This window comes from Haliotis rubra, unplaced genomic scaffold (genome assembly GCF_003918875.1).
Source record: "Haliotis rubra isolate DU_JTF1 unplaced genomic scaffold, ASM391887v1 Scf804, whole genome shotgun sequence".
In the NCBI taxonomy this organism is placed as follows: Eukaryota; Metazoa; Mollusca; class Gastropoda; order Lepetellida; family Haliotidae; genus Haliotis; species Haliotis rubra.
Window position 1 is genome coordinate 31,123 of NW_025767529.1, and position 16,337 is coordinate 47,459.

Sequence of the window (16,337 nt, forward strand, 5' to 3'; positions counted from 1 at the left end):
ATAGGGACATTACGCCACGTTGTGCAAGGTCACTGACCTGTGCACATGTACATACGTAAGATCCGCCGACGTGGGGAGATGTTAATTGAAATTTACTGATGGCATTGAGATTGAGGTCCTGCCCTGAGGGTTTAAGATAAAAGGGCTACACCGAATGATTGCTGAATACATTAAACAGACAAAGGGGATAGAATTTCGGTGCACTTTGGATATATATGGAAACAATTATGTTGTTTGAATATATGAAGTTTTACAGAAACTTATTGAAATGGTTTACTCTATGACAACACTATGACACTTTTAAAGATATGCGCTAGCTAGTTTTAACTCATTTTGTGATAATCTGGTAAAATTTACTGCCCTTCGTTGACGGGTTTTATATATCATATGTATGTATTGTCAATTTGGAAATAGTTTTAGTCATGATATTGCTGAAATATTGCCGATGTGACTTTAACTCACCCACTCACTTTAAATTTTTCATATTTAAAGAACGTATAAATATAGCGGGAAGAACATACGCACATGAATTTCTCAGACAATATCTGTTCTTATATTTCGAGCATTTACGGAAACAATATCTAAGTTGTCCCCACCCATTTGTTGGTCGGATATGGTTTTGTTTTTAGTTATTATATAAACCCATAGCCTCGGGTGTTGTGAAGCTCTATTACAGGTACCCTATTACAAAATGTCATGAGATGTGGCAGTTTACAAAATCACAAACTCTAGGCTTTTGCATTTAACTTAATTAATGTTTTACCAAATTTATTTGAGGGCAACAAGAAGGCAGTCTCAGAATGAAATATATCTTACTGAAAACCAACAGTTGTTTAATTATCTTGAGCCAAGACATTTTCTATTCAGAGCTGTAGTAATTCAGACTTACTTCATACGATAGACTTGTGTTGGCTGTCCTGGATATATTTGGTTTAGTGACTGTAAAACATGTGTGTAAATTTGTAAATATATATTTCCCTGTGCACAAGGTTGCCTCTTGACGAGTGCAGTGTATGGCCGGCTGAATGTGATCCGCCACTGTCACTGTACAACCTGCCCCTACCACGCCTGTCCTCCCTACCACGCCTGTCTCCTCCTACCAGGCCTGAAAACCTGCCCCTACCACGCCTGTCCCCCTACCACGCCTGTCTCTCCTACCAGGCCTGCAACAGCCTGCCCCTACCACGCCTGTCCCCCCACCACGCCTGTCTCCTCCTACCAGGCCTGCACACCTGCCCTACCACGCCTGTCCCTCCCACCAGACCTGCACAACCTGCCCCTACCACGCCTGCACCCCTGCCCTACCACGCCTGTCCCCCTACCAGCCCTGTCCTCTCCTACCGACCTGTCCACCCTACCACTCCTGCACAACCTGCCCTACCACGCCTGTCCCCCTACCACGCCTGTCCCTCCTACCAGGCCTTCCTGTCCCTCCTACCAGACCTGCACAACCTGCCCCTACCACGCCTGTCCCTCTTACCACTCCTGCACAACCTGCCCTACGACGCCTGTCCCCCCTACCACGCCTGTCCCTCCTACCACGCCTGTCCCTCCTACCGACCTGTCCACCCTACCACTCCTGCACAGCCTGCCCTACCACGCCTGTCCCCCTACCACGCCTGTCCCTCCTACCAGGCCTGTCCCTCCTACCAGACCTGCACAACCTGCCCCTACCACGCCTGCACAGCCTGTCCCTACCACGTCTGTCCCCACTACCACGCCTGTCCCTCCTACCAGGCCTGTCCCTCCTACCAGACCTGCACAACCTGCCCCTACCACGCCTGCACAACCTGCCCCTACCACGCCTGTCCCCTCCCACGTCTGCCCCTACCACGCCTGTCCCCCCTACCAGGCCTGCACAACCTGCCCCTACCACGCCTGTCCCTCCTACCACGCCTGCACTACCTGCCCCTACCACGCCTGTCCCCCTACCACGCCTGCACAACCTGTCCCTACCACGCATATCCCCCTACCACGCCTGCACAGCCTGCCCCTACCACGCCTGTACATGGCGTGTAATATATATCGGGCACGGCTCATTGTGGCTGACGGTATTAGTATAGTACCAATGTTTGATCCCACATTGAAAGCCTGCGTAACACAGTCTGAACCAGATAATCTGATTTCTGATTCATTAGATCGATGCTCATGCAGTTAATCACTGGATTTTGCAGTTGGTCACTGGGTTTTCTGATCCAGACTCGATTATTTACAAACCAGTCACGCAGTGAAAATTACCGAGTGCGGCGTTAAACAACAACAACAACAACAACGTGTGTTACTAAAAATAGCTTACAACTCTCAGGTGTCAGATGTTTTTGAACTACAGGAATAATAACTTTTCTATATGCTAATGTTGAAACTTCTTGGACCCATTCGCTTCCTGGTAAGAATAATGATGCCCATCAGCCCATGGTTGTCTAAAGGCATCATAACGGATATGGTGCTCATGTGACTCAACAAACCCATGAACTGAATGTAAATTCAGCAGATCGATTATCATGGTGTCGATCACTGGATTGTCTGATCAAGATTCGCTATTTACAGACGGCTCTTGTATGGGTAGAATGTGTAAGTGTCGCCAAAACAACAAACACGCCAAATAAATGTATAAAGTTACAGCTATGTGATTATGTTCTTTATCAATAAACTGGGAAAGAACAGGGGCAGCTTAATGGCTAGGTTGGTCAGGCGGAGTGACAAGGTTGGTAGCCTGTAGCCCTATACAACCAAGTATTTTGTTATTTGAAAGACATCAGCCCGTATTTCCCCTTACATTTCACTCTACTCAAATCATATCACCTGAATATATATTCCTCATGTGATAAAGATAAGTTTTAACATGTTTCTTTAATTGTATCTTAACATCCTGAAAAATATATCCAACTTCTGAAAATGCCACTCAAAGAAATTTGTCCTCATTGTTAAAATTTAGGGTAGGTGGGTGTGTGTGTGGGTGTGTATATGGGCGAAAGTCTTATCTTATTATTTTCTGGTCAGCAACCATATTACAGACGGTCGAGCGGTGTGAACCACAGAAATATAAAAATGTTGACCTAATATCAGTCACTGAAATGTCTGGCACAGGAGTGATTCTATCCACAAACTATTATATTGCTGAGTGCTGCCTACATTCTGTCACAGGTCTAACGTATTTTCACCCTATATGTTCATCTGACCTTGTGGAAGATGTCAACTGAAAGATTCAAAAGCACAAATGTCAGTGCCAAGATATTACCGGCAGAGTGCGTGAGTGAGTATGGTTTTACGCCGCTTTTAGCTATATTCCAGCACCATCACGGCGGCGGGGACACCAGAAATGGGGTTCACAAGTAGGAATCGAACCCGTGTCGTCAGCGTGACGAGCGAACGCTTTACCACTAGGCTACCCCCCACCTTCCCTATTACCGGTAGAGTAAGGGCGACATGCGTGTGTACTTGTTTCATTTCTCCGACTGGTTGTGTTATCCGTAGAGAATGGGTTGAACAGTGCAAATCTTCTGCCCTCCAGCTTTTGTCTCACAGTGTGCCGTGTCAGTTTTCAACTACGTGAATTTTCCTGCAGCCCGTGCACTATCGTCGCTCCGACTTACGGTGGAAAACAAGCCGAGGTTGAAGCGGCACTAACCAGGTTATAAAACTTGGACAGACTGTACACATGTGTGGTGGCCTGTGAGTTATGATTTACAGTCACGTCGGCGATATCGTGACTAAACAAGTTAAAACATTCATATTAAATCCAGTTACCGTCAATACAGATAGTCCCCGTGGTCCCAGGCTGGGTCATCTACTTTCAGTTGCTGGCCATCTCCAGTCCGTTTTCTATTGTATTGTCCGTATCATTTGTTTTTATTTTGAAGTTGCGAGATTTCAGTTCTCTATCTGTGATAGTCTAGCTATTTCATTGTCCTTAGTTGACGTGTTTGTATGATGAGCTGTATTTTACATCATCCCTTCACAGAAGTTTGGAAGAATTATTATTAATTCCTATTGATACCTCACTCACGCAAGAGCTGATTTAGCTGCAGAAACTTTCCCGTAATTCCAAAGTCACAGGGTAGCCAACAAGACAGGATGTCAGTATAAAACACAGATTTAAAAGTCATTTCATAATTTCTGCAATAAACGGATAGCCAATTTCACGCTTACTGAGTGTCCCTGCCCTACCACGCCTGTCCCCCCTACCACGCCTGCGTGTCAGTTTCAACTACGTGAATTTCCCGCCGCAGCCCGTGCACTATCATCAGCTCCGACTTACGGTGGAAAACAGAAGCCGAGGTTGAAGCGGCACTAACCAGGTTATAAAACTTGGACAGACTGTACACATGTGTGGTGGCCTGCCGAGCACCCATGTGGATTTCTGAAGTCAGACAGGCGATACGACGAGCTACAAAATTTCCACAGTGAGTGAGTGAGTTATGATTCACAGTCACGTCGGTGATATCGTGACTAAACAAGTTAAAACATTCATATTAAATCCAGTTACCGTCAATACAGAAAGTCCCCGTGGTCCCAGGCTGGGTCATCTACCTTCAGTTGCTGGCCATCTCCGAGTCCGTTTTTCTATTGTATTGTCCGTATCATTTTTTTTTATTTTGAAGTTGCGAGATTTCAATTCTCTATCTGTGATAGTCTGGCTATTTCATTGTCCTTCGTTGACATGTTTGGTATGATTAGCTGTATTTTTACATCATCCCTTTCACAGAAGTTTGGACAGAAATTAAAATTAATTTCTATTGATAATTTCACTCACGCAAGAGCAGGATTTAGCTGCAGAAACTTTCCCGTAGTTCCAAAGTCACTGGGTAGCCAACAAAACAGGATGTCAGTATAAGCCACCGATTCAAAAGTCATTTCATAATTTCTGCAATAAACGGATAGCCAATTTCACGCTTACTGAGTGTCAGCGGCGCACGATAAAGCCATCTGAAAATATGCTCTTGACATTCTGTCTCCAATCTTTGATCCATCGCTACTCAGTTCCCAGCAAAATTGTGAGATAGAACAAAGGTCTTGTTGGCAACCTTTTTTCAGTCTGGTTAATTCCAAATTGACATCAGACTAAAGGTTTTGGATTTACATACTAGATTTATTTCTACATGAGTGATGTTTTTTCACTGTCTTCACTGACAGGTTTTATAAGTTAACTTTGTGTATTATGAGCGAACAACTGGACTTTATTCGCGTTATGGTTGAAAATAATTTGCTGATGTGACTTCAAATCTTAACTAAATGTATTCACTGACATCACGGTCGCACTTCCGGCAAAATTGAATTCAGCAATTGCAGACAAATTCATATTTGTATCTGTTTATATGATGTTAGATTAGGGATCCCGAAATTGGTGCAGTTGAACTCTTATCACAGCAAAGTCTGATCAAGTGGAGTTAAAACGGTGTTAAAGCAGGATTGGATGGATTAAAATGGAGTTTAGTAACATACTGCAGTGTTATTCATTAGCTTAAACATAAATATTGTTAGTCCGTATACAACGTTTGAGAACCCTGGAGATCCGTCCTAGAATTGGCCCTCAGCAACCAAGCATCAGAGGCATTATGCTTGTCCAAAGAGGCGGCAAAATGAGTTAAGTTGTATTTTTTAATTTTAAATCAATGGATTGTTTGGTCCATTCTCGGTTATTTAGAAACCACTCTCATATGAAATGGAGTGTGCCGTTAAACAACAACCGTGTTTTGTTTTGTTTTGTTGAACGGTGCACTCGGCAGTATTGAAGCTAAATAGCTGCAATCTGTAATTAATCGACTCTGGACCAGACAATCCAGTGATATAAATAAGGCGCATCGATCTATGCTATAAGTAACGATGCCAACTAAGTCAGCTAGCCTGACAACCCGATCCAACTAAAGTACTGTCGGAAATGCTAGAAAAATGCTTTTTGACTGATATTTAAAATTCAGAGGTATTACAGTTACTTAAATAACAAATATCACTTCAAGAAACATCTACCTACCTAATGCAGACCGAGAGAATAAATTTTGAGACATGCCCTAAAATGTGTTTTTAGTGATGAAAATACCAAAAACTTAGAAAAATAAGGGGTAGTGGGACGTTATTTGATACAAACATTAATTGCCTGTGTTACGTCATCAGCATCCACGGTATCGACAGGTGAAATTGACACCTGAGCACACGCTCGGGCGAGGTGTCATCTCAATAGATGTTTTCTGCAAAATGTTGAACTTGTGTACATATAAACATATGGATGTGATTCGGTCAGTTTAATCTAGTTGTGAACATTGGCCAAAGATTTAACGAAGTCACTGGTGTAGCTTCTTTAGAATATGTATGTTTTCTTCTCATAAAGTTTGTAGACCGCCCGTCTAAGCACTCCCTTGTCAAAGTTGCCAAGGATGGTTTTACGTCCAGGTTTTGCGGTTTTGCACTCATTAACTCATCAAATGAGTCAGACATTCACTATTTCGAGGTTAGCCGGGCTGTAAACACAGTCTGTCAAGCGCCAAGGCAATAGCAGTATCACTTACAAAGCTATAATTTGTCAGGAAATAAGTATATTATTTTCATCTTTAGGTTGTTTCTAAAATGATAGTTTCCTTGGATGTATGCTAAAAAAATGATCATCGTACATCCAGAAATGAAGCAAATTTATCTGATTTTGAGGCAAGTCATGCGCGGCGACAAGGCAGTAGTAGCAATGCAGATAAAGGTGTAACTTGGAGTAATAATATGTGTAATATTTTTATCTTCAATCAAGTTGTAATATCGCGCAATATCCCCGAGTGAATTAATATTTATAGTCTCATAGGTAATAGTTCAGCAATATTGTGACTAAAACAAGTCATAGGTTCATAATATACTCTTTTAAAAAAGAAACGCAAAGGTATTTTTTTTTAAATTTTAAAGAGAAATATATGTAATAACGTTACAAGCTCACAGTATATGATGACATGTTGAGCACTGAAAAAAAAACGACAATTAAAGTTGCCCATTCCGAAAACATTGACTTTTCGCCAAAACGCATTCGTGTCCAATAAATTTGTTTGAGAGATCTTCATGTTCTGCACGTGCAACATTAGCAAAATCCCTATAAAGGTGACCGGTTTTCGGTTTCCATAGCTTAGTGTTAAACCACCGACACGCAATACAGTCATGCCCAGACTGAATGAAGCACAACGCAACAACGCCATTGGTCGCTTGGAAGCAGGTGAATCTCGATCAGATGTTGCCAGAGCTGTGAATGTCCACCCAAGCACCATCACAAGGCTATGGAATCGTCACCAACAACATGGATCAACTCGTGACCGTCCCAGATCCGGCAGACCTCGTGTGACCACGCCCGCACAAGATCGCTACATCCGGTTACGTCACCTTCGGGATAGGACCACCACTGCGACGTCTACTGCCTCAACCATACCAGGGCTGCGTAGGATTTCCGATCAGACCGTACGCAACCGTCTACGAGATGTCAGGAATCCAACCTCGACGTCCGGCCAGAGGCGTCATCCTCACCCAGCAACATCGGCAGGCACGGCTGCAGTGGTCTCGGGCACATCGGGTATGGCCTCATCTACGATGGAGGCAAGTTTGGTTCAGCGATGAATCACGTTTTATGCTTCGTAGGCAGGATGGAAGGACCAGTGTTTACCGTCGGCGAGGTGAACGTTTTGTAGCAAACTGTGTGCAGGAAGTTGACAGACGTGGTGGTGGTAGTGTCATGATGTGGGCTACTGCCATCGCCTACAATGCCAGAACAGACCTTGTGCACATCCGAGGGAATCTTACGGCTCAACGATACGTTGACAAGATTCTTAGGCCCCATATGCAAGCCATCATGGTGAATGTCAAGGACGTTTTTCAGCAGGACACAGAATGGGCAGGAGGTGCCAAGCAGTTATCGATGCTCACGGGAGGCATACTCGTTATTGACGTTGAGTGACGTTAAACCTCACCTAGTAACCGTGATACAGCAAGTCTCAATCAATATGCTAAAATATGTTAAAACTTATCGCAAATACAGTTATAACCATGACAGAAATACCCTTTAACAATGTTGTGGAGGACGCGGTGAGGTCGGTTGTTGGCGGGAAACGAGGTGTCTGCTGCTCTTGACGGGAAGAGTGAGTGAGGTAAAAGTGTGGTTGGTTGTTGGCGGGAAACGAGGTGTGGGTCGCTATTGGCGAGAAAATAGTGAGTGAGTGAGGTAAAAGCGTGATTGGCTGTTGGCGGGAAACGAGGTGTGGGTCGCTATTGGCGAGAAAATAGTGAGTGAGTGAGGTAAAAGCGTGGTTGGCTGTTGGCGGATAACGAGGTGGCACACGCCTGAGCACCTACCCAAGCACGTGAAACAAAACAAGATACTCCTGCCACGCTCATACATACAATTTGGTTAATCGAAAATAGTAGTTACAAAATTTAAAACAATTTAATCTTTCCCTACCACATTTCAGGCAAATTTACAATAAAGTTCATCACAGCCGGCAGCCTTCCGCAAGACAAACACTGATACAAATTGCACAGCCGTGCTGAAACATTATAGCTACGCTCTACCCAAACTGATATTGGTCGACGTGGTGAGATTATATGACTTATATCCTGTGAGTCAGTTATTACTGGGTAACAGAAGCATGTACATACGCACGTAAACATTCGTTGATAGGGGAGTGTGTCAGCATATAAAGTCAAGTGGGCGATGGTAAGCGGAAATATAAATTCCACTTTAACATTAACATCAAATACCACTGATTTATGCTTTCATAATATTATCGTAATGAATATGTCATATAAATCAGGTCAAGTGGAAAAATTAGTCAGGACAAGTTACTTTCTGAAAGTCTTTAAAAAGCAATTGAACCCCTGCACATAGCAGTGCCACAAGTTCTCATTTCACTTGCTTGGGCTGCACATGAAATATTTGTTTTCAGTGTGACCAATTATTGGGTCCAGTCTCTTGAGCCTGCACACTAATTAATAGACCTACTAAAAGTACATCCGCTCATAATGCTGACGGAAGCGTGTCAAGTGCCAACTTGTCACTTTTGCATCAGCCTTTCTAACAGAGAGACTTTAAGGTGTCCATAGACCATCAAATCTGATGATATATTCAACAACCTCAGTAAAAACATAAACAAATCCCAGTTTGCCGACGATGGAGCAATATATGGGTTAATGAAAACCAGCACTTAACGTGGAACAAACACACTCAATTCACACAAGAAAAATGCAAGTGAGATCTCAACATTATTAAATACCTATCACGTAGTAAATGGGGTAGCAACAAGCAAACATTACTACTATTATATAAATTACTCATCAAATCTAAATTACTCTATGGCTGCGAAATATTTCAAGATATGGCACAAACACCAATTCCAAGCACATTCTCACAAACCCCAAATTAATTAAACCATTCATTAAATATCACATTCATACAAAATTATACCAAACAATCTAGCAAAAAAAAAACACAATAATACCATAATTCCACCGAAAGGTTCGACAAAAAAAGGAAACATATGCCGGGGCATGCCCGTATAACAAAGTGGCCACAATAAAAAATGTACTGTATAACGTATTTTGTTTTCCTTAATGTCCGAAACATCGAATTCATAAAATGTCAATTTTCGACAGTCTGGGTGGACACCAACTCATCACATTAATAAATGTCTCCATCACTGGATTGTCTGGTCCCAACTCGATTATTTACAGACCGCCGCCATATAGCGGGGATATTGCTGAGTGCGGCGTTATACCCACAACACATAGTATTGTATAGCTTTTACAGTCACGATGTGGCAGAAATATTGACAATGTGACTTTCAATTATAACTCACTCACTCAAAACGTAGCTTGATACAGGACCATGCACCGTTTCCAGATCTGATTTCCAACTGCAGAAATACATTTTTCCCAAGGAATATGCACATTTTGTTTCTATTGGCAGTGAACTGCATGTCAACATAGTTCGGATAGAATACAACATTTGGGAGACAATTTGTTGGTCTGGCATGCCTGTCGATCGCTGGATAGTCTGATCCAAATTCGATCACTTGCACATAGCCGTCATGTATATGTTTCGGTAAATTCATCAAGCATTAACAGTGCCTGGGTTGTGTTATGTCACGACAGCGAGATTTAGTGTGAGAATTGATCCCATCAACCTGTGCTGGTAGAGACAGGATATGGTGGAACTCCGTCAAAAGTCCCCTAACCTGTCTTGCTGACCTAACCACGACGTGGGTCTTCACTCGTCATATCAATCACTGGATTGTCTGGTTCAGTTTTATTTATTTACATTTTCCATATATTGCCGAGGGCGGCCTATTTATGCCATGTCCAGCTAGGTGCTTACATTTTGCTGCAAGTTTGTAGATTGTGTAAAAACTTTATATGTCTGCTGGACTAAATTCTTTCTATCTCAGGGGCGGTAGGGTAGTCTAGTGGTTAAAGCGTTGGCTCGTCACGCCGAAGACCCGGGTTCGAATCCCCACATGGGTACAATGTGTGAAACTCATTTCTGGTGTCCCCCGGCGTGATATTGCTGGAATATAGATAAAAGCGGCGTAAAACCATACTCACTCACTCACTTTCTATCTCCAAACTCGATTTGTAGGAATTACACACATGAGATCTATTTGACCCCATATTTAATTACACATAACCTAAATTTTAAATTCCATAGAATTTACTAAATCTACATGAGATTTTGTCATTTATAAGCATGGCATACAAGCGAGTTGCTGGTGTAAGGTTGAAAAGGTGTATTTAAGTTTTTGAAGAGGCTTCACAAATTTCCGTTTCAGGATGTTACTGGAAGATGAAAGGGGACATGCATGAGTATTATTGAAAATACCTGGCTGTCTTTCTTAGTATTATATTCAGACTGCCTTGGTACAAACAGCTAAGCTTCTGTCGTCCTGGGTGCCGTTGTACAAAGCAACCTTAGCGCTACGCTAGTTGTAAGTCTATGTTAAGGTATGGGAGTTGCGGTCACCTTAGCGCTGAGATCGCTTTGTACAACGGCACCCTGATGTGTCTCCCAGTGTGTCAAGTCAGTTTCAACAACGTGAATTTCGTGCTCTACAGTTCCCCCGACACACAGTGAACGAGCAGCCTATGGTGAAGCGGCCTTAGTCAGGTTGTAAAACTTGGACAGACTGTAGTACATCTGTGTGGCTGTGATACAACGTGGCTTGGGTTGTTTTGGTGAATTTGATTGCTGGAAGTAAAGTGGAATTGTACCTTCGGATTCCGCTGGCAGTTTCCTCATTCTACAGATGGATGGTAGAAACTGACAGTTTCAGAATATAACATCTTTGTTAAATCGTTATCTGATAAACCCGGTCATTGTTCATTGTTACACGTTTATGCAAATAAAATAGATTAAACCCTGTGGACATTCTTAAAACACCTGTGCTGACAGCTGAGTCGACCGCCTCCGTGGTGTAGTGGTTAGAGCGTCCGCCCGGAGTGCGGAAGGCCGCGAGTTCGATCCCCGACCGCGTCATACCAAAAGACGTTAAAATATGGTACTTGTTCCCCCAGGGTGGTGCTCGGCATTAATGGGTACAACAAGGACTGGTCGTCTCGGAGTCAGTATAATGTGTCTGAGTGGGGAATTCATGCTTCACCGCGGCATGGTATCTCAGTGGGCTAGCACTATAAAACCAGCTTCAGTCCGGGCTAGTACAAGCAGGCGCACATACACATACACACGTCGTCATATGAGCGAAATATTCTCAAGCACGACTTTAAGCCCCATTCCACAACCACCGACAGCTGAGTCAATGTACAATTCTGACAATATATTATGTATGTGACGAGGCATTTGTAATACAGCTGAACGACACCCTGTGTAAACAGTCGAGCCTGAACCAGGCGATCCAGTGATTGTCGTGAGATACGATGACTCAGCATTTGATTATTATTGATCGTGTCACTATCAAATAGTCATAATACCAGGTGTTCGATGGAATTCGCGCTAAGGTGAGCATATCCTGCCCCTTATATGCAAATTCTTGTAAACTGTTCACCTGAAACAAACCCTGTAGGTATTGTGTCACTATTTTTATAAACTGCAGTCCGTCTCTGAATATGTATGTTCATGCAGTTTGAGAGAAATAACACATAACATATATATGGCTGAAATATTGCTAAAAGCCGCAAAAACCTAAACTCACTTGAGCAAACCATTCTTGTCTAAAGAGTGAGTGAGTGAGGTGACATCATGTGACTTTATTGAATATCGCAAAGAACGCCAGTGCAAAATGTTCCCCAGTCTTGACTATCCATTGAATCTAAATTCACGGGATCGATTTTCATGGTGTTGATCACTGAATTTTCTGATCCAGATTCAAGTCGTCATCACAGAGAGGGCGGCATTAAACAGCAAAGAAACAAACATGCAAAAGTATCAAAATATGACAATGTAAATATATTTGCAGGCACACCAACCGACTAATGTTTTTGTTTAATACTTGTTTTATGGATAAACTGTGAATATAACTGTAGTCCTTTTTGTGCTCAAGTAAGTGAATCCAAGGCTTGCTGCAGGGTAGGAACTGATCCCATCAAAATAGGGCAGTAGGAAGTAGGCAGCTCAATCGATGTGCTGTCGTGGTACTGTCAATCACTGGATTGTCTGGTCCCGGAGATTTTTTTTCCTTTCTTTATAGACTTTTGGAATATTGATCAGAGCTGCCAATATTATTTCTTGCTATTTTTGGTTTGCATTATGTATATAAATTTGCAAATTCTGTAAACTATTTAGGTGTATTGGCTTCAAAGAAATAAATAAAACACTCCGATTGGTAGCTAGGTATTGCAGGTTTGTCATATATTGGAACCTAGCTCGAATAATTTAATTTATATCACTCTGATATAAAGACATCTGGATTTACAAAATCAAAGTTATTTGTGAAAAACAAAAATAAAGATGTGTTCGAATTCATCCGGTATATAGTTTGAATACTGCTGAGCGGTGCATCAAACAACAGCAACACGTATGTTCTATATGCGTCATTTTCAGAGAGCTTTCTCAACACACAAATTTCAGTGGAGGAGTATTACTAATAAAGGGGTGAGAGTGGGGGTAGGTGGAAGAGGGGGTCATGTATCGGTATTTTTTTCATTTGAAGGATGCTATAGTCCTGGTACTCGTTTTACAACGTAGCGCTACATCTGAACTACCTATAGTAGTAGAACTGGCTCGGTTCTACCAATCGGCCGGTCACGCCATGCCCTGTGCATGGACAACATTCTTATGCAATTACTGTACGTTTTTGTACTTTTTTGACACTGAATGTTTATATTTCAAATTATATTTTATATGTTTGCTTAGAGTCCTATGCCAGAAGGCGGTGGCTCCTGGGCCAATCTGGTGATAATGACCTCCAAATGATGTATGTCTTTAATTTCTTGTCTTGGACCGAACCAGTCGGGCATGAAATTGGTAGATAAATGCAGCTATTTGTGTCGTTTTCTCTGGAGTATAACACCCCTGTATCCCTGGTGTCAGCATCTTGGAGATCCGGTGCATCTTGACACTGTCCTTGATGAAACTCCATGGTGGGTGGGGAGCAGGGTTGCTGAATCTTTTCCTATCATCATGGCACTTCCACTATCTGGTTCATCTAGAAACGAAAAGAAGAGGCGTTTAGAGGATTTAGATCTGTCTACTAGAAATATGTCTTCCAACAGTGACTCCTGGGCTCGATTTGTAGTAATTGAAGCTGCAGACTTTCTTCCAATCAAGTTGAATCCCTTCGCGATTTCAAAGGCTATCTCCGGCATTTGCGGAGAAGTTAAAAATGTTACTCGTCTCCGTAGTGGCTCACTTCTTGTAGAGTGTGCACGGAGACAGCAATCTCTCAATCTGTTGTCAATCAAGACATTTGCCACTATTGAGGTTGCTGTGTCTGCGCACAGAACTTTGAACTCTTGCCGTGGCATTATCCGTGATAGAGCCCGTTGTCTCTCTGATATGTCAGAGGATGACATTGCATCAGAACTTGAAGATCAGGGGGTTTCTGCAGTGAAACGTTTCACGTTTAAGAACGAGGGCATTATTACGAAAACCAGCACCTACCTACTTACGTTTGCTGGTTCCTCCCTTCCTCAATCTTTTAAAGCAGGTTATTGTAACATCGGAGTGGATGTGTATGTCCCCAATCCACTCCGTTGTTATAAATGTCAACATTTCGGCCATGGATAACAATCTTGTCGAAACTGTATGCCATCGTTGTGGTGATCGCCATGAAGGTTCCGACTGTGAGAAAGATAAGTGTATAATTGTAGTGGCGCTCATTCAGCTTCATCCAGGCCCTGTCCCGGGTGGCAACGGGAATCACAGATAATGAAACCGAAATGTCAAAACAACATTTCATACCTCGATGCTAAAAAACTGTTGACGAGTCAAACTTCTCCTCAAACAAACCTGACCTACGCTGCTGCAGTTACTCGCTCTGTGGCAGTGTCCTCTACTGCGTGTCAAACTGACTTGACTTGGGTCAAGTCAGCAAAACCTTTGTCAGCTTCAGCCATTGAACCTACTGTCCCAGTCACGCAATCTACGTCTGGTTCTCAGACTGATCAAATTGATTCCAAGGCATCTTCACAACCATCTGCTTCGCAACCAGCCGTGGTTAAATCCAAAAAGAAGAATGGGAAAAAGATTAATAGGGATATACTACCTGTTGTCCCTTCACCTCCAGAGGTACCTCCTGCAAACTCATTTGGACCTCTCGATATGGAAGTTACTCTGTCGTCACAGGACAGGCGGAGCAGCCTATCCTCTTCACAATCACAAGTAAGATCACCAATTGAGCCGCCATGACTCATCTGTTTACTTTAATGCAACTTTAATTCACGCACGCCTATGTCAAAGGTGTGGAAAATGATACAAAGAATAAAGGGCAAAGGTTCTAAATCTACTGTTCACCATCTGAAGGGTGGTGAAAATTTATTAACTAATAAAACTGACATTGCTAATAAACTTGGTGAAACTCTCGCCAAGCATTCATCTTCATCAAATTATGTCCCTGAGTTTCAAAAGTTTCAGAAACAACAGGATAAGAAAAGATTCAATTTTAACTCAGCAATGGTGAAGACTATAACGAATTATTTTCGTTACATGAGCTCCATACTGCCCTTGAGCAAGCTCATGATACTAACTATATTTGATATGATAAATATATTTTGATAAATATATTTGATATGATATGGACTTCAGGGAATTTCCCAACTTCGTGGCGTAATGCCATTGTAGTCCCTATTCCAAAGCCTCGCCGGGATCATACTGATCCATCTAATTACAGACCAATCTCTTTAACGAGTTGTATCTGTAAAACCATGGAACGAATGGTAAACAATAGATTAACATGGCATCTTGAAACCAATAACCTTATAACCAATATTCAGTGTGGTTTCAGGAAAAATCGTAGTACCATTGATCATTTGGTACGACTAGAATCCTTTGTTAAAAATGCAATAGTAAATACACATGCCGTATCGATATTCTTTGACCTTGAGAAAGCGTACGATACCACCTGGAAGCATGTCATTTTGAAGGATTTACATGATTTTGGTTTGAGAGGCCGTTTGCCTCTTTTTATATCACAGTTTTTAAAAGAAAGGCAATTTTAAGTCCGAGTGGGTTCAACCCTGTCTGATCATTACAATCAGGATCAGGGTGTCCCTCAAGGCAGTATTTTGTCTGTCACTATATTTAGTATCAAGATGAACAGTTTATCAAAGGTTTTAAACGATTCAATCGATGAATCACTTTTTGTGGATGATTTTAATATTTCTTGTTGTGGTAAAAATATGCATACTATTGAACGGCAATTGCAGTTGTGTTTAAATAAAATAACTAAATGGTGTCTTGAAAACGGCTTTAAATTCTCCAAGTCTTAAACTAATTGTCTAGGCTTTTGGTAGAAAATATACACCGCATAAAGACCCGGAACTATCTTTAAATGGCACCCCAATCAATGTTGTCAAGGGGCCAAGTTCTTGGGTATAATTTTCGACTCTCATTTAACGTTTCTGCCGCATATTAAATCCCTTAAAGCTAAATGCCGGATGGCACTCGATTCGTTGAAAGTTGTTTCCAACTCAAAGTGGGGAGGGGATCAAACTACCCTCCTCCACCTATATCGATCATTGGTCCGCTCGAAACTTGAGCAAAAGCAACCTAAAACTACTTGATTCTGTCAATCACCAAGGCCTGAGACTTTGTCTTGGGTCCTTTAGAACCTCTCCTATTGAAAGTCTCTATGTTGAGGCTGATGAGCCATCCCTCAACCAACGTCGAATTAAATTATCATTACAGTATATAACAAAACTCTATTCTAACGAGTCTA

General features: G+C 42.2%; 1 protein-coding gene across 1 annotated transcript; it reads left to right on the forward strand.

Annotated features, from left to right (window-relative positions):
* Positions 1-989: 989 nt before the first annotated feature.
* Positions 990-2,019, forward strand: LOC124261683 (DBF4-type zinc finger-containing protein 2 homolog; the record flags this gene model as incomplete). The annotated part of the gene is made up of 1 exon (XM_046696030.1): positions 990-2,019. A coding segment is annotated over one exon (1,030 nt), but the record flags the coding sequence as incomplete, so codon positions are not given.
* Positions 2,020-16,337: the final 14,318 nt, after the last annotated feature.